Consider the following 24,862-nt stretch of genomic DNA (forward strand, 5'->3'; position numbering starts at 1 on the left):
CTGCTTTTCTAGGTGTGTGTCTGAGCCCAGCCAGCTCAACAGTGGTGAGTGAGCAGCAGGACTGAGACCAGAGATGTCAGCACTGTCCACCAGAGGTCAGGTTCTGCACAATGCAAATGGCCCATGTCAAACTATTTCGCTGCAACACTGATTAATCCAGGGTCTTGCTTGGATCATAAAATGGCATAGTACAGGAGTCCATTCAGCCTCGTGTGTCTTGCCAGCTCTTTAAGAGTAATCGAATTAGCCCCCACTCCCTGCTCTCTTTCTTTCTGAAGTATTTATGCAATCCTTTTTGAAAGCTACAATTGAATTTGTTCTCCGCTCCTCCCATCCCAATCACCTACCCACTTTACACAATAAGATCCTGAATTCCAAATCCCAATCACTTTTTTTCTTTTCACTTTTTAGCAGTAAATGTGAATACAGATTTTGAAAGAAATTTGATGTTTAAAAATTGCAATCTGTTCTTTTTTTCCTTTTGTGCCTGTTTTGGCTCTTTTCCTTTGTTTTGCAGTTCCCTCCTATTGTGAGTGGTTTAACTTCAAAACATTTTACAAATTTTCTGGTTCTTTTGCTAATTCCCTCAAATGTTTCTGCTCTGGTTACCATCCATTTAACGGTTGGAAATAGTTTCACCTTGTTTAACCTTATCTAAACCTTCATTGCTTTAAGAACTCTGATCAGATCGCTTGTGCTTTCCTGTTGAAAGGAGAACAAACTTTAGAGTCATACAGCATGGAAACAGACCCTTCAGTCCATGCCAACCATGTTCCCAAACTAAACTAGTCCCACCTGCCTACGTTTGGCCCGTATAACCTCTAAAACCATTCCTATTCATGTACTTACCCAAATGTCTTGTAAACATTGTAACTGGATCCACATCCACCATTTCCTCTGGCAGTTCATTCCGCACACAAACCACTCTCTGTGTAAAAAGTTGTCCCTCATCCTTTTTAAATCTTTCTCCTCTCACCTTAAAAAATTTGCCCCCTAGTTTTGAATGCCCCCACCTTTAGGGAAAAGGCCGTTGCTTATTACCTTATCTATGCCCCTCATGATTTTATAAACCTCTCAGGTCACTCCTCAACTTCTACACTTCAATGAAAAAGTCCCAGCCTATCTTTATAACTTGAACCCTCTATTCCCAGCAACATCCTGGTAAATCTTTGCTGAACCCACTCCAGTTTAATAATATCCTCCCTATAACAGGGCGATGAGAACTGGATGCTACTCCAAAAGAGGCGTCACCAAATCCTGTACAACCCTAACATGATGTCCCAACTCCTATACTTGAAGGCCTGAGTTGTGAAGGCAAGTGTTCTAAATGCTGCCTTAACCATCCTATCTATCTGCGACACAAATTTCAAAGAATTATGTACCTGAACCCCTAGGTCTCTCTGTTCTACAACATTATCCAGGGCCCTACCATTAATTGAATAAGTCACATCCTTGTTTGTATTATCACAATGCAATACGTCACATTTATCCAAATGAAACTCCATCTTCCACTCATCAGCCATTGACCCATTGATCAAGATTTCTTTGCAATCTTAGATAACCTTCTTCACTTTCACTTAGGCATGATACAGCATTGGGCTCTTGACATTAAATTCGATAACTTCAGAAACCTACCTTATGTCAGTTCTCCACTCTCCTCTCCTTACATTCTTGCTCCCTTCCCCCACAGTCGTTTCCTGTTTTCCTTGCTCTTAGCAAAGTGGATCCTTTCACATCATAATTTACACCTTTTACATCCTTCTCTCTTGCCATTCAGAACCTGTTTTTTTTTGCACTGTACACCATCAGCCTACTTGCTCCTCCTCTACCTCTGTCAAAATTATATGAAAAAAAATTTCCAACACCTTTCAGTTCTGAAGAAGTAATCATAATAAACTCAAAGTTAATTCTATTTCTCTCCTCACAGATGCTGCTAGACCTGAGCTTTTCCAGGCAGTTCTGTGTTTGCATCTGATTTCCAGCATCCCCCAGTATTTTGCTTTTATTCAAATGTTTAAATATTACCTTCAGCAGGAGCTTGACTGTATAATCCTGCTGATGATTGAAGTTGCTATTGATGTACTTCAGTATTTAAATTTATAACTGGCTTCGCTTGGGCCAATTTTCAATTATTATTCCCAGGGCCAATCTCCATCCTTACCCTAATTATTCCAGCTTGAGTGACTTAACTTTGAATAATTTCACTAGCTGTAAAATACTTATGAGACAAACTGAAGTTGTGTCCGGTACCACAGAAATGCAAATGCTGTAGGTATTCACGTGATTATGACTGTTAACTTGTGCCTTTACTGACACGAAAACACAGTCCAGCCATGGGCTTTTATTCCCTAAATCACCAATATTGACATGTTCCTGTTGTATATTTTAATGCACATCACCACTTCACAGCTATACAATGTTCTTACTCAATCATGCATTTCAGTCAACTTTTTGATGCTATTTCATGGTGACTCCCCAGCTTTTGATTATCAGGTGAAAAAGTTGTTACTGTAATTGTGTTCGTGCATTCATTTATTTAGCTTTATGTCAAGACATCCTGTGTTACTCTATTCACCAACCCACAGGCTTTAAAAATTGTTGAAAAAGTATTGTGCAATTGTGATGAGGACTTGGATGAAAGAGGAAATGGTTTATTTAATGATTCAGACCATCTTTTCAAAGTGGTCATTCATCGTGAGAAACTAGATGGCTGTGTTGCGAGGCTATTTGACTACATGTGGCCTCATATCCACGAACAATCTATTCTGTTGAAGCGGTGTGCGCGTGGCTTATTTCCACACATCACAAGGGGTAAGGGGTTGGTAGACAATAATCCAGAACCCAAGCTCCACACCCTCAATTACCACTGAGGTACTTTACTGAGGTAAAATGCTATACTTAGGCCCTAAACATGATTTGAGGAGGACAGCAAGATCCTCTACCTGATCATATTTCTCACTGAACATCACTCAGATTATCTGGCTTTTGCCTTATTGCTGATTGTGGGATCCTCCTGTGCACGCACTGGCAATGCAGTTCCTACATTGATTAAGGTAGGGAGATTTAAAAAGGACTTGAGGTAACGTTTCATGCGGAGATGGTGCGCGTATGGAACAGGTTGCCAGATGAAGTGGTGGAACTAGGTACAATTATACCATTTGAGGGGCAGCTGGATGGGTATGAGTGGGGATGGTTTAGAGGGATGTGGGCCAGGTTTTGGCAAATGGGATGAGATCAGATTGGCATGTCTGGCTGGTGTGGATGAGTTAGACCAAAGGGTCTGTTTCCGTGCTGTATGACTGTGATTATATTAGAAATGTGACTGCTCTGCAAAATGTACGTCATGGACTGTGAAGTGCTTTAGAAGATCCTGCAGCCTAACTGAATGTAAGTTGTTTTTTTTCTTTCTGTTTTTCTTTTAATTGAGAGTCAGGATTGATCCTTATCTGGCCCTTTTCCTTGTTACCTGCCAACTGGGTTTTGATATTATCCAGTTCTTGCTGCAGGTTCGTATAAGCTGATTCAATTTCTGATGCCAGTTCCCCATTAATCAAAACACATTCTGAACCATGCAATTAATTTTTAAATCACCCTGACCTTACACCAACTGGCAATATGATTGTGTTAGCCAATTCCTGGATAATTACCTTTTGAGACTCTGAACTTGAATTCCTGAAACTTTTTTACATTTCCACATCTTCCCGTGTTGTGGTGCCTGTGTGGACCATGCCAACTGGATCCTCCCCCCTCCCATTCCAATCCTCACCAACTGATGAGGAGTCTTTGATCTTAGAAATGGGTAGGCAACACAACCCTCCTGAGTTCCCAGTCGTGGCTGTAGAGAATGCTGTCTGGTTCTTCTCCCCCACCCCATGATAGGTAAAAATCAGAGTAAATGAAGGAGACTAATATTAGGGTAGAGAGAGTATCTTAAGAAATTTGAAAATAATTAATAAGTACATTCAAGTCTGGGGCAGATGAAGTCAGCTGGGTTGAATGTGTGACTTGTCATAAATGGAATTTGTGCACTCCTATCAAATGGCCTAGATGACCATGTGTAAGAAGTACAACCTCCACTGCAGGAACTTGAGTTCTGGGATTTGGCTGGAGACATTGGCACATCTGAGGCTGTGTTGTGTGGATAACATGTTTGCAGATGGTCACACTGCAGTAGATAATGTAGACAATTCACTGAGGTGTTATTAGGGGATATCTCTAGTATTATGATACTTCAATTTCCACAATGTCATTTGGGATAGTCACAGTGTAAAGAGTTTAGAGGAGCAGATTTCTTGAAATATATTCAGTAGAACTTTTAAATGACATGTACAAGATCCAACAAGAGACTTTGCAGTGCTTCAACCAATTTTGGGGAAGAAAACCTAGGCAGGTGTTTGAGGTGGAAGTAGGACAGCACTTTAGAGAGAGCGACCACAACACCATAGGTTTAAGTTTGTTCTGGGGAAAAAAAAGATTGTCTGCAATTGGATTGAGGGAAGGTAGATGTTATTAAAATAAGGTGGGATTTGTCCAAAGTAGACTAGAAACAACTAATTCTGAGTAAATATACAGCTTCATTCAAAAAGGTATCGGCAAGAATACAAGCCGAATATGAACCCTTTGCCCTTATTTCTCTTACATTTCACTCTGGAGAACCCTGGATGTCTAGGAATGTTCAGAACTGGATAAGAACAAACAGAGATACAAACAGTGGAAATCAGTGGACGATAGTGCAGGGGTGAACTTAAAGCAATTAGGACAGCATGAAAGAGTTTTTGGTGGGTAAGAATCTCAAGGTATTTCAAAGGTATATCAAAGGAAAAAGGATTTGAGGTGTGTACGATCAAGGAGCACGGACAGGGTGGATAGGAAGCATCATCATAGAATTCACAGAGTGTGGAAACAGGCCATTCAGCCCAACAAGTTCACATCTGCTAAACCTATCCCTGTATTTCCAATACTCTCACACCTAACTTATACATCCCTGAATACTATGGGCAATTTAACATGGCCAATCTACCTAACTTGCACAACTTTGGACTGAGAGGAAACCAAAGCATCCTTTGGGGACTCATGCAGACACTGGGAGAAAATACAAACTCCACACAGACAGTCACCTGAGGCTGGAATCAAACCTATGTCCCTGGTGTTGAGGCAGTAGTGTTAAGCACTGAGCCACCTTGCCAGTCAAAGCACTTGTTCCTAGGCTGAAGGGTCAATGACAAATGAGCATAATTTTAAGGTGAAAGGCCTAGAGTGAATTTGAGGAAATCTTTTTTCACCCAAAGAGTGATGAAAATCTGAAATGGACTGTGTGGGAGAGTATGTTGAAGAGAAAAACCTCAATCTTTTTAAAAAGTACTTGGATGAACATTTGAAATATCACAACATTCAAGGGTGTGGGCCAAGTGCTGGGAAGTGTTACTAGTGTAGATTTAGTTTAGATGATTCTACAGGATCTATTTTTGTTGACGCAGACTTGATGGGCTAAAGGCCCTGTTTATACTAAATGATTCTATATTCAATCTCTCATAAAATGTACAATATGACAGAGAAGGTGGTGGGAGAAAGGAGGGGATGTTTCAGTCACTCCATATTTAAGGGAGAAGTTGGAAGTGTGGCAGAATTCCTTCTGCAGGTCTTTGTTTTTGGGCTCAAGTCTGTAGAGAGGTGGGCTTTGACCCCTTGACTAACTTTGAGGTGTAAAAGATAGAGTGTGCAGTAAAGCAGTGAACACATTGCTTGTTTTTTTCTTTAAAGCCTGAGGTTGTGAACCAAATTAAGTTGACTAAAATTAATCTGTGAGCTAATTATGGTGCTGGTAGTCATCCCACTGCTAACCTCTGCATTGTAAACCCCTCTACTCACTCATTGCCATTTGAACAGCTATGGCTGCCTGACACATGAAGGCCAACTCACTGCTGAGTCATGGTAGAATAAAGTGGCCGCCTCCTGCGCTCCCCAAGAACACAACAGCTGCATGCAATGCTTAAAGACAAGTTTATTCTAGCCCACGCAAATGTCTCACTCCAGTTCACAACATTTTCTGAAGGGAAAGGAGACTGGGTGGGTAACATGCCATATAGTCCTGCTCCATCTTGGACACTGTTGAGTTATTTGAATGTTGAGCCTTACCTACTACCCTACTGACAAGCAGAAATACCCCAAGAAAGAAGCCTTGGTGATATGGGTGGGCAGCAAGCGAAAGGCCTTTTTAGTCAAAAAGGGACTAGTGCTATGAGGCTGGTAGCTTAAATGCAATGAATAGATGAACTATCCAGAACATAGAGCCAGGTGCTAGGACAAGCGATTGTTGAATGGTAGATGGTGTGTCTGTGAGCAATTTGACTGCGGGCGGCGTCGCAATTGAATGCAAATACACGCCTGGCAATAATGAGCAAGACTGGGCATTAATAGTGAGTAGGCGAAGGAATTACCTGCCCCTTCCGCTGGCTGGGGCAAACAAACCAAATCTCTTTACTCTCCATTAAAGGCACAGTTCAGAAATGAGTTGAACCATTCTTGGGACCTGGGTGGCACTGGCAGCACCACCCTCTATCTCATCAGGGAGACACTGTGGATTGGCTTCATGAGGTCACCACGGGGATATATAGTGGTTTGGAAGGTTAGAGGAAAGGATAAGACTGACTGAATTTCTCTGTAGGGCTGACACTGGTTTACTGGGTTAAATGACTTCCTATGCCATAATGACTCTTTACCGTTAAAGAGGAAGGTGGAATGTGGACTTATAGTCAATTTATCTTGGTGACAGACTGGCCAGACAACTTAAAGATGTCAGCTTTCCTTCCCTAGATGGCATTCTTGAGCCAGTTAATATTTTGCATTTGTCAACCATAGCTCAATGCCTCAAACTAGAGGGTTGGAATGTGAACTTGCTTCCCTCGAGTTTATTATTCACATGCTCAAGAATTACCAGCCCAGGAGCATAACCAATACATTGTTTTAACTAGAATAAAGCTTCTATTCTAAAGACTGCTTAATCCTCTCAAACATGTCTCAGCACCAGTGCTGAGCTCTGTAATGGAATAAAATGACCCAAGATGTTTCACACTAGGACTAGTAGACCTGAGTTATTAGAGTTAGACAGCATAGGACTTTATTCCTTGGAATGTAGAATGAGGCATGACCTTTAATGAGGTATATAAAATCATGAGGGGCATAGATAGGATGAATGTATATAGTCTTTTTCCTAGGGATGGAGAATTGAAAACTAGAGGGCATAGGTTTAAGGTGAGAGGGGAAAGACTTAAGGACCTGAGGCAAATTCTCCATGCAGAGTGTGGTTTGTAAATGGAATGGACTGCCAGAGAAACTGGCTGAGGCAGGTACAATAGCAACATCTAAAAAACATTTTGATAGGTATATGAATGGGAAGGAATTAGAGGGATAGGGTCCAAATGTGGGCAATTGAAACTAGCTGCGTGGGCACCATGGTCAGCATGGAGCCATTTCGGCCCAATGGGCCTGTTTCTGTGCTGTATAACTCTCGTGGATCTTTTTTTAAAAAAATCCTTGAAATGCAACCATTTGAGACTGTCCAGTATGCCTGTGCTAGCTGACTGTCATTGGTTTCCAGCTAATTGAGAACCCTTGATTGTAAAATTTGTGTTCTTGTGTTCAAATCTGCAGTTGCTGGGTCAAAATCCTGGAACCCTTTCCCTAACAGTACTGTAGGGATACCCGCAGCATACAAATTGCAGTGGTTCAGTAAGTAGCTAGTCATCACCTTCACAGGGTAATTAGGAAGGGCAATAAATGATGGCTTAACCGAAGCCACTCTTGCTCCATAAATGAATGAATGAATGAAAAAATTCCTCCATGACTTCACCCTCCCCTATCACAGCACATCCCTCCAGTCTACAATCCTATCTCTAACCTCCTCTAGACCCCACAACCCTCATTGTAGACATTGCTGGCAAGGCCACTTTTACTGCTCATCCTGAATTGCCCATTGGGCAGTTGAGAGTCAGCCAGAACAAGTAAGGATAGCAGATTTCTTGGGTTACATGAGTGAACCAGATGGCTTTTTTCTAACAATTAACAACTTTTCCTGGTCATCATTAGACTCTCAATTCCAGATTTCATATTTTAATTTCTGAATTCAAATCCCAACATTTATCATGTCAGGATTCAAACCCAGGACATTAAATGGCTGCTGGATAATATAACTGAAAATACTGTGATGTTAGAAATCTGACAGGGTGCTGGAGAAAATGAGCAGGTCTGGCACTGTTTGTAGAGAGCAACAAACTCAGTTTTGAGTCAATAACTCCCTTGTCAGCATTGAAGTCATTTGGGGAAAAAGAGTGATATAGAGATATTTTCTAAACAACCTGTTCAGAAACCCCTCTGGAATAGTGGGAAATGAACCTGGACGTCCTGGCTGAAAAGTAGGCATACTACCACAAACACAAGAGGACCCCACAAAAGGGCAGTAGTTAGATATCCTCTGCTGATCACAATGGAGTAAAGAAGTGAGGACAAATAGATGGAAGTAGGGCCAGAGAGAAGGAAAAGAAAGGAAGTAACAGACATAGAATTGCTGCTGATTAAACTAGGAGGGAGATGAATGCTGAGTAGGGACCTAACAGAGTATGAACATGGACAGCAACCCACACGGAACATAATATCAGGGTGAGTGTTGAACTGGAGACGAAATTGTTCTGAAATTGTTAAATTCAACTGTGCATCTGGAAGGGTCAGTATATTCAGGTGCAGTATTTCGTGCAATTCTGGAATCCACCTTCTAGGAGGTATGGGAGAGGGTGCAGAGGAGATTTACCAGGATGTTGCTTAGTCTGAAGAGTTTTGATTATGAAGAGAGATTGGACAACCTAGGCTTGTTTTCTATAGAGCAGAGGAGATTGAGAGCAGACATGAATGAGATAAGTACACAAATTTACAATGAACTGGACCAAACACAGGCAAATGGAACTATTTAATGAAATGAGGCTGGATGAACACAGCAGACCCAGCAGCATCTCAGGAGCACAAAAGCTGACGTTTCGGGCCTAGACCCTTCATCAGACTCTGATGAAGGGTCTAGGCCCGAAACGTCAGCTTTTGTGCTCCTGAGATGCTGCTGGGCCTGCTGTGTTCATCCAGCCTCACATTTCATTATCTTGGATTCTCCGGCATCTGCAGTTCCCATTATCACAAATGGAACTAGTTATGTGATTGGCATGGATGAGTTGGACTGAGGAAGAGTGTGTTTCCATGTTGTGTGACTCTAAGGGCACTGACAAAAAGAACCTTTTTCCCTTTGATGGAAGGATTAATGACCAGGAAATAGATTTAAAGTAAGGGCAGAAGGTTTAGAGGGGATGTGGGGTACAACCTTTTCACCCAGGGGGTGGTATGTATCTGAAACTCTTACAAGCTGAGAGAGATAGAGGCAGAAATCCAAACAATGTTGAAGAAGCCAGTGTGCTTCCCCGCCCCCGTTTTCCTTTCATGAGATCTAGAAGTTGTTGACCAGGTGTTTCCAAGCCCTAATTTCCATCTGACCTGAGTGGCTTGTTCAGCCATTTCAGGAGGGAATTAAGAATATCCATTCCTTGTTCACCATCTGCACAAAACACTGGGTTGCAATGTTGTTAAGGATGTTGTTAAATCTTTTCTGAACCCTTTCAAGTTTATAAGGATATTGTCAGGGTTGGAAGATTTGAGCAACTGGGCTTGTATACACTTGAGTTTAGAAGGATGAGAGGGGATCTGATTGAGACATATAAGATTATTAAGGGATTGGACACTCTGGAGGCAGGAAGCATGTTTCTGCTGATGGGTGAGTCCAGAACCAGAGGACACAGTTTGAAAATAAGAGGTAGGCCATTTAGAACAGAGTTGAGGAAAGACTTCTTCACCCAGAGTGTGGTGGATATATGGAATGCTCTGCCCTGGAAGGCAGGGGAGGCCAACTCTGTGGATACTTTCAAGAAAGAGATGGATAGAGCTCTTAAAGATAGTGGAATCAAGGGTTATGTGGATAAGGCAGGAACAGAATACTAATTGTGGATGATCAGTCATGATCATAATGAATGGTGGTGCTAGCTTGAGGGGCCAAAGGGCCTACTCCTGCACCTATTGTCTATTGCTTTAGGGAAAGACTGAATAGGCTGGGGCTTTCTTTTGTGAACTGTTGAAGGCTGACCTGTAAGAGGTTTATCAAATCATGAGCTGTATGGATGGGGTGAATAGCCGAGTTCTTTCCCCCCCCCCCGGGTGGGGGTCCAAAACTAGAGGGCAATGTTTTAAGGTGTGAGGGGTAAATTTTTTCATGGAGAAGGTGATGCATGTATGGAATGAGCTACCAGAAAATGGCTCAGTGGTTAGCACTGCTGCATCACAGTACCAGAGACGTGAGTTTGATTCTACCCTCAGGTGACTATCTATGGGGAATTTGCATGTTCTCCCAGTGTCTGCATGGGTTTCCTTTTATAGTCCAAAAATGTCCAGGTTGGGGTCGATTGACCTGACCAGGCCAGGCCCGATTGCCCCACACTGTCCAGGGATGTGCAGACTGGGTGAGTTAGCCATGGGAAAGGCAGCGTTATTGAGGTGGATGTGCTGTTACGAGGGTTCAAGGGGTCGAATGGCCTGCTTCCACACTCTATGAAATGTTTACATAATAGAATCCAAAGGCGGCTGGATGGATACATGAATAGGAAGGGTTTAAGAGGGAATATGGACCAAAAACTGTCCCTGTGGACCAGATTAATTTAGGATACCTGGTTGGTGTGAATTGCACCAAAGGGTCTGTCCGTGTACTCTGACTGTAGCGATTTAGAAGTGCACTTGCAATGCCAAGGCTATGAGATAAGTGAGGTGGTTGTTCCTGAGGAGGTATGAACAGGCGTGATGGGCCAATGCCCACACCCCAATTGCTGTAGCTCTTTAGGGTGGAAGATGAGCTGCTGCGCTCCCTATGGTTCCTGGTCAAGTTTTCTTTTCTCTCTGAAGCTCAGCGTGAGAAGAAAAACAAGTGTCGGTTTTTGGTCGAAAACGCCGGCTTGTGTAGCTCCGGGTCACCTTTCTACTTCTTTTTCACGGACGGAATGGACGCACAATGACGTTAATAATCCAGCGAAATAATAAAATAATCCAGCGATTAATCCGCTCAGGCGTCCTCTTCCTTTCGTGGGGAGATAAAGAGATGAAAATTTCCGTCGAAAAGCGGAGAGGCTGGGGTTAATCTGAGGGTTTCTTTAAAAGGACCTTCTTCTCCCCCCCCCCCCCCTCCCCAACGCCTGAGTTTCTGAGCAGACTATTCCCTGGGTGGGAGGGGCGGGGGCGATTCTGGAATGTTCCGGAACCGTCCGAAGGTTCGAGAGAAGGAACGCGCGGGGTCTCCCGGCCTCCGCTGCAGGACGCTGCCAGGCGGCTGTTTCTTCTTCTCGTCTCGTCCTTTAATAGCCGTCCCGCCGATTTGGTGTTTTTTTTTCTTTATATTTTCTCTCGTTATTCTTCTTCACGTCGCCTTTCGTTTTTATTCATCCCTCCCCCCCCCCCCCCAACAGTCTGGGTTTGGTGGGTGCCTCGGACTGTAGAAAATTCCTTGGGTATTTGGAAATCCTGAGGGGGTTTGGGGAGGTGTGTGTTCGAGTCGCCAAGGCGCCGGGGAAAACACAGCCAGGTGAATTGCTATAGCGCCTTTCCCGCGGCCACTTCCCATCGTACTCCCTCTGGACGCACTCCGTAGGCAGGGCATAGATGGCACGGTCCCACAAGGGGAAGCAGAGGCGGGCGATGGGCGGGGAGAGGGGAAGGAATGGGGGGGGGGGTGGGCAGTGAGAGAAAAATGCAGGGGTGGGGGGGGGAAGGAGGAATAGAGGGTGAGAGAGGGGAATGGGGGCGTGAGGGAGGAATAGAGGTTGAGAGAGGGGAATGGGGGCGTGAGGGAGGAATAGAGGGTGAGAGAGGGGAATGGGGGCATGAGGGAGGAATAGAGGGTAAGAGAGGGGAATGGGGGCATGAGGGAGGAATAGAGGGTGAGAGGGGAATGGAGGGTAGGAGGGGAATGGGGGCGTGAGGGAGGAATAGAGGGTGAGAGAGGGGAATGGGGGTGAGGGGAATAGGAGGGTGAGGGAGGAGTAGAGGGTGAGAGAGGGGAATGGGGGGGTGAGGGAGGAATAGAGGGGGTGAAAGGGGAATGGGGGGTGAGAGGGGAATGGGGGGTGAGGGAGGATTAGAGGGTGAGAGAGGGGAATGGGGGGGTGAGGGAGGAGAATGGGGTGGTGAGGGAGGAATAGAGGGTTCGAGAGGGGAATGGGGGTGAGGGAGGAGTTGGGGGTGAGGGAGGAGTGGGGGGTGAGAGGGGAATAGGGGGGGTGAGGGAGGATTAGAGGGTGAGAGAGGGGAATGGGGTAAGAGAGGGGAATGGGGTGAGGGAGGAGTAGAGGGTGAGAGGGGAATGGGGTGGTGAGGGAGGAGTAGAGAGTGAGAGAGGGGAATGGGGGGTGAGGGAAGGATAGAGGGCGAGAGAGGGGAATGGGGGGGTGAGAGGGATGGGGAAATGGGATTTAGGGAGGGGGTGAGGGGGAATGGGGATGGAGGAATAGAGGGTGAGAGGGAAGGGGGAAATGGGGTTTGCAGAGGGGGTAATGGGAGGTGAGGGGGTATGGAGGAGTGTGGGGGTAAGAGAAGGGGAAGGAGGTGGAAGAGAAAGAGGGTTGGACGGGAGAAGAGGAAATGAGAGCGGGAAGGGGAATAGAGGGAGGGGAAAGATGAGTTGGTAAGAGGAGAGAGGGTATAGCAAGGAGGTATAAGATGGATGGAAAGGGGAACAGAATAGGGGTGGCAGGGAGAAGCTAGAGGCAAGGGAGTAGGAGAGGTTGGAAAGAGGAGGCAGGAAGACAAAATGAATTGGGAGTGGAGAGAACCAAGCGGGTGTTAGAGGAAAGAGTGGAATGTGAGGGGAGGGAAAAAACAGATTATGGAGAGAATCTTTGAGAATTAAAGGGGTTTGAGGGAGGAGAAAAAGGGTGCAGAGACAAAATATGTGGGAGGGGTGTAGTATAGAAAATGACGGTGAAGGGGAGAAATTGGACGATGTAGATAAAGGAGGGGGCAGAAAAGGGTGCATGTGCTTGGGTTAGCAAGGAGAAAGATGCAGCAGGGCACTGTGGCTTGAGGTGGAGTAGAGGGGTAAGTGAGGTGGAGAAAATGGAGAGGTGTCTGGGAGATTGAGATGAAAATTTGTTCAGAGAGTGGATGACGTGTTAGAGAGAAGGCTTTGCTCTTCGTTTAGATGGTGTCCTTAATAGAGCTGTCATGTTCTTTCCAAGAGGGCACTCAGGTCCACAGTTCAATGCCTTAGCTGAATGGTGGCAACTCCGAGAGTGGCACTTCCTGACCTAATGCTAAATTCTGTCCTGGTTTTATTTACAGATTTGGCAATTAGAATTGAGCGTGAGACATCTAGTTCGATGGGTTTCGGGAGGGTGTTTGTGATCAAAAGTCATAGAATTCCTACAGTGTGGAAGAAGGCCATTTGGCCCATCGAATCACACTGACCCCCCCAAACAGCATACTATCCATACTGACCCTTCATCCCTGTGACCCTGCATTTCCCATGGCTAATACACGTAAGCTACATATCCCTGGACACTATTGGGCAATTTACCGTGGCCAATCCACCTAACCTACCCATCTTTGGACTGTGGGACGAAACCAGAGGCACCCAGAAGAAAAAAAGTCACAGAGAATAAGAAAATTCCACACAGTCACCGAAGGTTGGAATTGAAACCGCATCCCTGGCACTGTGAGGCCTCTGTACTAGCCCAGAATCCATAATTCAAGTTTCTCAAATGTCACCGTGAGCTCAAATTTTGGGGTCATACCCTCAGGCAGCAAAAGTTCCATGCACCCACCCCTTGCTGTTCCAAGTCTCTCTCCTGTCTCCTCCCTACTACACTCTGCTCTCACACATCCAATATAATAGGATTGTTATTTAGAGTTGAGGATGTAACTGATACTTCATAAATTTAGTCTATCTTTCTTGCTTCATTCAAAAACTAGGCTGTGGTCCAAAGTTGCACAAACGTTTTTCAGAATGAATGCTAGAATCTGCTGAATATTTCGATTAAGATTCACAGGAGAATCTAGTTTTCTATTTCAAGAAACAGGATGTTATTTATTCAGAAGCAATCCAGTTTTCTGGAATGTTCTCTGCAGACGTTATGGAGTGAGTCCCTTTCCTCCTCTGATAATAAAATGTGAGGCTGGATGAACACAGCAGGCCAAGCAGCATCTCAGGAGCACAAAAGCTGACGTTTCGGGCCTAGACCCTTCATCAGCTCTCTGATGAAGGGTCTAGGCCCGAAACGTCAGCTTTTGTGCTCCTGAGATGCTGCTTGGCCTGCTGTGTTCATCCAGCCTCACATTTTATTATCTTGGAATCTCCAGCATCTGCAGTTCCCATTATCTCTGATACCCTTTCCTCCCCTGTTGTTTCTATCTTTCCTCTTACCCACTCCCTTTCTTTCTCATGATGTGGAGGTCCCATTGTCTTCCCGGAGTGGACAAGATCAGAAATCACACAACACGGGGTTATAGTCCAAGCCGTTTATCTGAAAATTTGCTTTTTCAAGTAAACCTGTCGGACTACATCCTGAGTCATGTGATTTCTGACCTTTTTCAGTCTCACTGTTTCCTTTCCCCTTTATCCCTGTTCTTTCTCTTGTCTACCTTCTTAACCTTCCCTCTGTCCCTTTTCTGTCTCCCTCTTCTTCCTCTAACACCCTTCCTCTTTACCTCTGTCCCCTCTCTCCATAAGACATAGGAGCAGAAGTAGGTATTCAATGAGATAATAATTGATCTTCAACCACTCCCACTGTTCTCTTTTCTTCACCTTCACCCTTTGTCGTCTCTACTTTTCTCTCTTTCACCTCTTTCTTTCGCTCTCCCTCTGTCCTCGCTTTCAACTTCGACCTCTCTCTGTCCTGTCTCCTCTTTACTCGTATCTTTTTATCTCCCTTTATTCTCGCTCCCTTTCATGGTCCTTTTCTTTACCTCTCTTTATGTACCCTTAGCTCCTTCCCTCTGTCAGACTGATTGCCAACTTTCTGCAGACGTGGCAGCAATGTACTGAATGAATGATTGCCCTCTCACTTTCCCCTAAACTTTTATTTGGGAAAGTTCTTTTAGGGGCGGGGCAGAGGTGGGGACAGGGATGTTACCACCAACTTACCAACTTTGATTGGAGAGGGTGAGCTGTCAATCAAGGGCACAGCGTGAGCCCGGATTGGTCCAACAATCGCTTTCAATGTAGCGAGCCAGTTGCGACAACCGCAGACGCGACGGGAAGCGGCGACGGAATAGGGACCGAGGGGGATCCGAAGGATGGGTCTGCTGCTGGGAGTACTCTGTATCCTGCTGGGATCCGTCTGGGTTTCAGCTTCCAGCCCCAAGCCCGTCTCCACAGGTAAGAAAAAAAAGCAGTTGGCGGTGGGGGAGGGCTTGAAATCATGACATTGCCAGCGAGGTCAGGAGGCAGACGCAAAATTCTTGACAATCCCAATTAGAAAGTAACTCGGAAAATCCTGACATTCCCAACTAGACAGAGACTCGGAAAATTCTGACCTTCCCAGTGAGAGGAGGAGTTGGAAAATTCTGAATTTCCTGGTGTGTGTGTGTTGCGGGAGGTGGGAATCGGAAAATCCTGATATTCTCAGTGAGAAAGAGAATCCTAACATTTCCACTTAGAAGCATGGAAAATTCTGACGTTTCCACTAAGAGCGAAACTTTAAAAATCTGAACACTGCCAGTGAGAGAGGGAATCGGAAAATCCTGATATTCTACTTGAGAGAAAATCTTGACATTCCCCGTGAGAGAGAGATTCGCAGAATCCTGACATTCTCAGGACAAGATGCAGATGGAAAACCTGACATTCCCAATGAGCGAGATTCTCGGCGAAACTTGATATTCTGAGCGAGAGAGAGTTGGAAAATCCTGTCATTCTCAGTGAGGGAGACTCGATAAATTCTGACGTTCCCAGAACGACGGAGACTCAAAATACTGATGTTTTCTGAGGTTGGGATGCAGACGGAAAACGTGACAGTCACAGTGAGTGAAAGATTTGGAAAATCTTGATATTCTCAGCGAGTGAGAAAATCTTTACATTCTAAGTGAGAGAGAGAGAGAGTCCTGACATCTCCAATGAGAGAGATGCACTAAAATCCTGACGTTCCCAGAGAAAGAGATAAATCTTGGCATTTTGATTGTGAGGACAAAGCCTGACATTCCCAGAGAAGCAAAAAATCTTAACATTTCCAGTTGGATAGAGAGAGAAAATTCTGATATTCCCACTGAGAAGGAGAGTCCTGACATTCTGAGAGAGATTGGCCTCCAGAAGACAAAGGATCAAAAGTTGTCCAGCCCATAAAATACACTGTGCAATGCAATGAGATCTGATAATACTCAACTCCATTTTCCTGCCTTTTCACCATAACTCTTACTGACTAAAAAAATCTGTTGATCTCAGTCATGAATATGTTTAATGACTCAGCCTCAATAGCCGTCTGTGATAAAGAATTGCACGGATTCACTACCCTCTGAAAGAAGAAATTCTTCTCCATCTCTGTCTTAAGTGTATGACTCTTTATTTTGAGATTATGCCCTCTGGTCCTAGAATCTCTCATAAGGGGAAATAACCTTTCTGCATCTACCTTGTCAAGTTCTGTAAGGACCTTTATGTTTCAATAACATCTCCTGTCAATCTTCTAAATTCCAATGAGTACATGCTTGACTGATTCAACCACTCCTTGTAAGACAGTTTCTTCATACCATATCTTTCCTTTAGATAAGGGGCCCAAAACTGTTTGCGATATTCCAGTTGTGGCCTGACGATTGTCTTGTGTAACTTTAGCAAAGTTTCCCTACTTTGATTCTCCATTCTTTTGAAATAAAGGCCATCTATAATTCCGTTTACCTTCCATTCTGATCATTTAAAATGATTGGTCCTTAAGGGGATTGGTATCATTGCAGGATAGTCAAAAATTCAGGTCCCCACTCTGGACGCTGGGGTACAAAAAATGTCCAAGTTGACATTGGAATATGCTAGTATAGGATTCTGAAGGGGCTCTATAGGCTGAATATTGAGAGGATGTTGACTCGTAGGGGTATCTAGAACTAGGAGGTATAGTTACAAAATAAGGGGTCTCTGGTTTAAGATGGAGATGAGGAGGAAACTCTTCCCTGAGGGTCCTTTGGTAAGTAGAGTTAAGGCCCCAAATGGTTCAGTCATAATCTTGTTGAATGATGAAACAGGCTAGAAGGACTGAATGGCCTACTCCTGCTTCTATTTCTTACGATTTTATGACCTCATTTTGGAGTGCCAGAGCTGAGGGAATGTTATTGCCCTACTGGAGCTGCCGTCTTTTGGGTGAGACAATTAAACAAGGTCCTTGTCTGGCATCGTGTGTAGATCTATAAGCTCTTTTTATTTATTCGCTTGTGGGATGTGAACATTACTGGCTGGCCAGCATTTATTGCCTGTTCCTAGTTGCCCTTGAAGAGGTGGTGGGATGCTGCCTTCTTGAACTACTATAGTCCATGTGCTGTAGATTGACTCACAATGCCCTTTGGAAGAGAATGCCAAGTTTTGACCCAGCGTCAGCGAAGAGACGGCAATATATTTCCAAGTCAAGATTGTGAATGGTTTGGAGGGGAACTTACAGGCACGGGTGTTCCATGTACCTGCTGCCCTTGTCCTTCTAGACGGAAATGATTGTGGTTTGGGAAAGTGCTGCCTGAGAATCTTTGGTGAACTTCTGCAGTGCATCTTGTAAATCGTAGACACTGCTGCAGCTGATCATCAGTTGTGGAAGGACTGGATGTTTGTGGATATGGTGCCAATCAATTGGGTTGCTTTGTCCCAGATGGTATCAAACTTGCTGAGTGTTGCTGGAGCTGTCTCTATCCAAGAAGGAATCCATCATACTCCTGAATTGTGCAGTGTGGATGATGGGCAGGCCTTGGGAGTGAGGAGATGAGTAACTTGCAACAGTATTCCTACCCCTGACCCGCTCTTGTGGCCACTGTATTTTTGTAGTGAGTCGAGTTGAGTTTCTGGTCAATACTAACCTCATTTATTATTGAAACCTAAAAGATAATACAATGGAATGTAATATTTCCCAAATGGGACTGAGAAAACCTGTCTTGAGGGTAGGAGGGAGATTGGCATCAAGTTATTATCATGTTGAGCTGCCATAAAAGTTCCTAAGTGGGTAGCACTCTCACTCCTGAGGGAGAAATTTGAGAGTTTAGGTCCCATGTCTGAGACTTGAACTTATACTCTATACTGACACTCGCATCAACCCTACTGAGAGAGCATTCCTAGAAGAGACTTCACAGTGGGGTTATGACTCACTCAGAGGTAGTAAGAACTGCTGATGCTGGAGTCAGAAATAACAGTGTGGAGCTGGTGGAGCATTCCAATAGTGCAAGGCTCCCTCAGTAGTAAGAGATAACTGTGGAGCTGGAGGAACAGAGCAGGCCAGGCAGCATCAGAGGAGTAGGAAAGTTGACATTTGGGTCAGGATCTTTTCTGAAGAAGGGTCCCAACCTGAAACGTCAACTTTCCTACTCCTCTGATGCTGCCTGGCCTGCTCTGTTCCTCCAGCTCCACAGTTATCTCTTACTACTGAGGGAGCCTTGCACTATTGGAAGTGCTAACTTACTGATGAGATATTAGACTGAGACACTGACCTCTTAACTGAACCTAAAAATTTCTGTCAGCAAATTTCAATAACAGGGGAGTTTCTGTCCCTCCATAGTGTCTTGCGCCAGTACATATCCCTGTACCAACATCAGATTGACAGGGCATTGTTATTTATGGGAGCTTACTATGCACCAAATTAGCTGCTACATTGCAGCAAGTGACTGCCGTTTACAAAAGGAAAACACTGACTGTGAAGTGCTTTGAGACATAAGTCCTTCTTTTTATATTTCTTTAAAATGTATTATCTTGTTTAGTTCGGCCTGGTTGACAGGAATTGCATTATTCTCACCACTTCTAGTCAGCTACTGTCAGGCTGAGTGCTTTGAGAGCAGTTGTGAACACTTTTTAATTTAAAAGCACTGTTTGCTTTGCAGTGGAATGTGGTGCCTGAGGGACGTCTAAAGAAGGCAAGGCAGCTGAGGGTTAAAGAACTTGGCATGCTTGGTCAAAAGCTCAAAGGTTACCCAGGTTAGATTCGTGTTTGCTGTAACGAGTTACAGAATCATAAAATTCCCACAGTGTGGAAGCAGGCTATTTGGCTAATTGAGTCCACACCAATCCTCCAAAGACCATCCCACCCAGATCCACACTGTTACTCTATCCCTGCATTTCCCATAGATAATTCACCTAGTCTGCATATCTCTGGACACTGGACAGTTTAGCATGGCCAATTCACCTACCTTGTACATGTTTGACTGTGGGGGGAAACCAGATGAACAATGTGCAAACTCCACACAGACATTTGCCTCAGGCTAGAATCAAACACAGGTCCCTGGTACTGTGAAGCAGCAGTGCTAACCATTGAGCCACTGTGCCGCAAGTTAGGGGAAGGAGGAGCAGTGACTACCTTGGCTGCAAACGCAGACTCTGTTGTCTACCACCTCAGGCAAGGGCAGCAGATACCTGGGAATGCTGCAGCTGCAAGTTTCCTTCCAAACCACATGATGTTCTCAAGCAATTTCTGCTTTTGTTTTGGATAGGCTGGGACTTTCTTCACTGGAGCATAGGAAGTTGAGAGGTGACCTCATAGAAGTTTATAAAATAATGAGCGGTATAGACAGAGTTAATGGTAGTTGTCTTTTCCCTAGGAATGAGGGATTTTTTTTAAGGTGAGAGGAGAGAGATTTTAAAAAGACATGACAGGCACATGTTTTACACAGAGGGTGGTTCATGTGTGGACTGAACTTCCTGAGGAAGAGGTAGATGTGCGTACAATTACAAAGTTTAAAAGACATTTGGATAGGTACATGAATAGGAAAGGTTTGGAGGGATATGGGCTGGAAACAGGCAAGTGGGATTAGTTTAGTTTGGGATTATGTTCGGCGCGGACTGGCTGGTCTGAAGGGCCTGCTTCCGTGCTGCAAGATTCTATGAGTATAATCCAGAGTGGAATTCAATAGAAATATAGAGTGTAGGAGCATGAATAGACCATTTGACCTTTCATGACAGCTTTGCCATTCAACATGATTATGGCTGATCATCCAACTCAGTACCTGTTCCCACTTGCTCCCCATAACCTTTGTGCCCTTTAGTCCTAAGAACTACATATATATTTTGCTTGAAAGTCTTCATTGTTTAGCCTCAGCAGTATCCTCTGGTAGGGAACTACACAGGTTCACCACTCTGGGTGAATAAATTACGCCTCGTTTCAGTCTTAAAAGACCTACCTCTTATCCTTAGACTGTGATGTCTTGTTCTGGACTTACCATTAATTGGATCAGCCATCCTGCAACTATCCTGTCAGAATTCTACAGATTTCTGTGAGATGCCCCCTTATTTTTCTAAACCTGAGTGAATATGGTCCTAACCAATCTAGTCTCTCTTAATACGCGAGTTCTGCCATTCCCAGAAATCAGTTTGGTAAACCTTCTTTGCACTCCCTCAGTTAGCTAGAACATCCTTCCTCAGACAAGCAGACCAAACTGCGCACAATACTCCAGATATGGTCTCATTAAGCTCCTGTACAGTTGCACCACGACATCCCTGTTCCTGCACTTGAATCCTGTCACTATGAAAGCTAACATACTATCTGCCTTCTTCACTGCCTGCTGTACTGGCATGTTTAGTTACAGTGACTAGTGTATGGAGACACCAATATCTTGTTGCACCTTCCTATTTCCCAATTTGTCACCATTCAGGTAATAATCTGCCTGTCTGTTTTTGCTACCAAACTGGATAACCTTCGCATATATGCACTTGAAATTGCATCTACCATATCTTTGCTCACGTACTTGTCCAAAGCAGTACCTTCATCTCTGCACTCTCTGTTACCGCCAGAGTTGGCCGTGGTACCTCAGTGAGCTGACAGCTTTGTGTCTAGTATTCCTTTCATAGGCATCATCCCATCTGTGACTTACAAATCGCAGAAATATACAGCACAGAGGAGGCCATCCAACCTAATTTTAATATCTGGGCCTTTGTCCATATAGCCCTGTAGGTTACAAGGTTTCAAATGCAGCTGTTCCAAGCTGTTTTTAAATGTGATGAAGGTTTCTGCCTCAACCACCCTTAAAGGCAATTAAAATGAAAACCCCACCATCTTCTAGTGGATGTGTTTCTCCTTTAATCCTCTCTGAAACTTCATACTGTTATCCTCAATCTATGCTCGTAGTATCGGAAAAACAATCCTTCCCAACTACTCCATCCACCACCCTATAACTCTATCAAATCACCACTAATCCTTCTCTGATCTAAAGAAAAGAGCTGTAACCTGTCCAATTTTTCTCATGTGCAGTAAATGAACTCGTTCTTCAGAAGGATTATGTAATTGACTTTTAATACCATTTCCAGCAACCACTGTCATGTATATGGTCAGGGAAAGCAAAGCAACCTAACACCCTGTGCTGTTGCTATCCTGGGCGTGTTTGATGACAACAGTGTAGAGGAATCTTTACTGAGTCTCACTCCATGCTTTCCTTATCTTGTGAGTGTTTAATGGAGGATAATGTAGTGTCAGCTTTATGTTGTATTTAATCCTGCACTGTCCCTGTTCTGTCGTTTCATGGGGATGGTGTCAAGGCAGCTTTACTTTCAGTTTAGAGGAGTAGAGAGAGCTTCATTTTTTCTATCTAACCCCATGCTGTCCATGTCTTGGGAATGTTTGATGGGAGCAGTATTGAGAGAGCTTTAATTTCAGTTTAAAAGAGAAGAGGGGCTTCATTCTGCATCTAATCCTGTGCTGAACCTGGCCTGAGAGCGTTTGGTGGGAGCTGTGTAGAGAAAGCTTTACACTCTTATCTAACTTCATGCTGTATCTGCCCTGGGAGTGATCAGTGCTGTAAATGTGAATAACTTTCTTTTCTCATCTGAGAACTCACTCATAACAAGTACATTTTGAGAATGTGACTGAGTACAAAACATGTTGAATCCTGTTGTTATATAGATGATCATTATTGGGGGATGGGGTGTCAAGTGACAGACTGTGATTGTTCAGTACCAGAGGGGTGATATTTTCCTCATTTCCTCCAGTCAGCTCAGCTTTTCCAAATGAAATGAGGGCCTTTTCCTTGCTTGCAGTGCAGCTGATCCCTTCCCATGTTTTCCCAAGATCTGTTCTTGGTGCAGCAGTTCGCAATTTGTGCACAGCAAGCTCCCATAAGAGCTCTCTGAAGGACTGCCTGATCATCTATTTTGTTTGTATTGATTTTTTGATTAAGGGACACCTTTTGGACCATGTTCACAGGTGACAGCACCCTGTTGTCAGAATCACAGAACCAGTACTGAACAAGACCATTTGGCCCTTCATTTCTTTCCCAGGTCATTACCAGAGGAGTTCACTAAATGCCATCCTCTGCCTTTTCCCTTGTAGCCCTGCACTTTAATTTTCCAAATGATTATGCAGTTCACCTCTGAAAGTCTCAAATCATCATGCCTTCTCCACATTCTCAGGGAACGTATTCTAGATTCTAATGACGTGCTGTGTTTAAACGTAAATTAGTCCATACTTGTCCACGTGTCGCTCTTGTTCTTTTGCTGAACACCTGAAATTGATGTCCTCTGTCTCTCGGCCCTTCAGCCAATCTTCCAATAGTGAGCAAGGGGATCTTTTAGTTCTAATCTAGGGAGTAGATAGGGCACTTGTTTCGCCACTTATTTCAAATGACAGAATATGGGTGTTGCTGATGAAGCCAGCATTTATTGTCCGTGCATAATTGTCCGGGAGAAGATGGAGATGGAGGTGAGCTGCTTTCTTGAGCCTCTGCAGTCCATGTGGTATTGATGTACCCACCGTGCTCTAGGGAAGGTGTTCCAGGATTTTGAACCAGTGACACTGAAGGAATGACAATGTATTTCCAAGCCAGGATTGTATCTAGCTCAGGGGAACTTACAGGGGCTGATGTCCCCACATATCTACCGCCCTTGCCTTCCTAGGTGACAGTTGCTGTTGAAGGAACCATGTCAAGTTGCAGCATTGCCTCTCGTGGAGGGTACACATTGTGGTTCGTTGGTGATGGAGGAAATGAATTTTGAAGGTGAGGATGGGGTTTTTGGTCAAGTGGGTTGCTTTGCCCTGGATGATGTTGAGCTTCTTTGGACTTCTTAGAGCTGCACTCGTCCAGGCAAATGTGTGAGTACTGCGTCACACACCTGACTCGTAATTTAATAGATGGTGGACAGCTCTTGGGGATTTGGGAAGTGAGTTATCACCACAGAACTCCCAGCCTCTGACCTACTTTTGAAGCTGGAATATGTATATGGCTGGGTGAGTTCAGTTTCTTTATTCTGTTTCTTCTTCATGGGATCTGCGTTTTCAGGGCAAAACCAACATTTGATGCCCGTTCCTGATTGACTTTGAACTGAGTGGCCTCCTTGCCATTTCAGAGGGCAGTCAAAAGTCAACTACATCACTATGGGCCTGGAGTCACATTCAGGCCAGAGACATTAAGAACAGCAGATTTCCTTCCCTAAAGTACATTAGTAAACTAGTTGGATTTTTAAGAAGAATTTGATGATGGTGCATGGTCACCATTTTTGAGTCTGGGTTTATATTCCAGATTTATTAATTGAATTTAAATTCAGCTGTCCTGTTGGAATTTAAATTCATGCCTGTAGAACATTAACCTCCACTGCTAGTAGATTATTAGATTACTAGTCCATTGACATTACTGTTATGCCACATCTTTGACTTATAGTCAGGATGTTGATAGTGGATATTTCAGCAATGGTAAGGGGCAGATGGTCAGGTTCCCACTTGTTGGAGATGGTAATTACCTGGTAATTACACTTGTGTAGTGCAGATGTTATTTGCCACTTTTCAACCCAATGCTGGATTTTAGGCCTTGCTGCATTTAGTCACATATTACTTCAACATCTGAGTAATTGCTTTTGAGCTGAACATTGTGTGAATATCTGCAAACATCCCCACTGCAGACCTCACAATGAGGGAAGTTACTTGATGAAGCAGCTGGAGGTGGTTCTGTCTACAGTGCTATCCTGGGGAAATGCTTTGGGATGTCCTGGAACTGAGATGATCGACCTCCAGCAACCATCACCATCTTCCTTTGTGCTAGGTATGATTTCAGAAAGTGGAGAATTTTTCCCCTCATTCACATTAATTTCAATATTTTTCAGACTCTGAGATGTCAGTCAATTGCTGCCTTGATATGAATGGGGGTTATCTCTCTCTTTACCTCTGAAGTTTAGCTTTCCTCTCTACTTCAGACCAAGGCTGTAATGAGGTCAAGAGCCAGTTTCTACTGATAAAATTTCAACTTAGTGTCGAAGAACAGGATGTTGCTGGGTAAATGATGCTGGATAGCACTGTCCGCAATTCTATCCATAATTCTACTGGTGATCAAGAATAGACTGATAGGGCAATAACTGGCTAGGTTGGATTTGTTCTTTTTGTGGACATGATGTACCTGGGCCACTTTCCACATTGCCAGGAAGATACAAATGGTCAAACTGCAGGAGGAATTAAGAAAACTGTGTTCCCTAGAAGTTAGAAGGTCAAAAGGTGATTTGATCAAAGTTCTAAAAATACTAAGGGAACAGGTGTAATAAATGGAGAGGAACTGTTCTCACTGGCTGGAGTGTCTAGGAGTGGAACTAAGGAACACTTCTACACACAAGGGTGGTACAAGTTGAAACTCTATTTCAGCGACTGACGCCACATCAACTGTG

The 24,862-nt window shown here is 44.1% G+C and overlaps 1 protein-coding gene across 3 annotated transcripts in view; it reads left to right on the plus strand.

Annotated features, from left to right (window-relative positions):
- Positions 1-14,420: 14,420 nt before the first annotated feature.
- The window catches only part of LOC125448668 (multifunctional procollagen lysine hydroxylase and glycosyltransferase LH3-like), a 78,187-nt gene continuing 67,745 nt past the window's right edge, over positions 14,421-24,862 (plus strand). Inside the window, exon 1 of one of the 3 annotated variants that reach the window (XR_009443445.1) lies at positions 14,421-15,442. Coding sequence is in view for 2 of the 3 variants with exons in the window: in XM_059642714.1 (XP_059498697.1) it covers positions 15,361-15,442 (82 nt within the window). In the remaining variant the exon portion in view is untranslated. The remainder of the gene's footprint in view (positions 15,443-24,862) is intronic. The other 2 variants (XM_059642714.1, XM_059642715.1) reach the window with 2 other exon arrangements.

This window comes from Stegostoma tigrinum, chromosome 45, assembly GCF_030684315.1.
Source record: "Stegostoma tigrinum isolate sSteTig4 chromosome 45, sSteTig4.hap1, whole genome shotgun sequence".
NCBI classification, from domain to species: domain Eukaryota; kingdom Metazoa; phylum Chordata; class Chondrichthyes; order Orectolobiformes; family Stegostomatidae; genus Stegostoma; species Stegostoma tigrinum.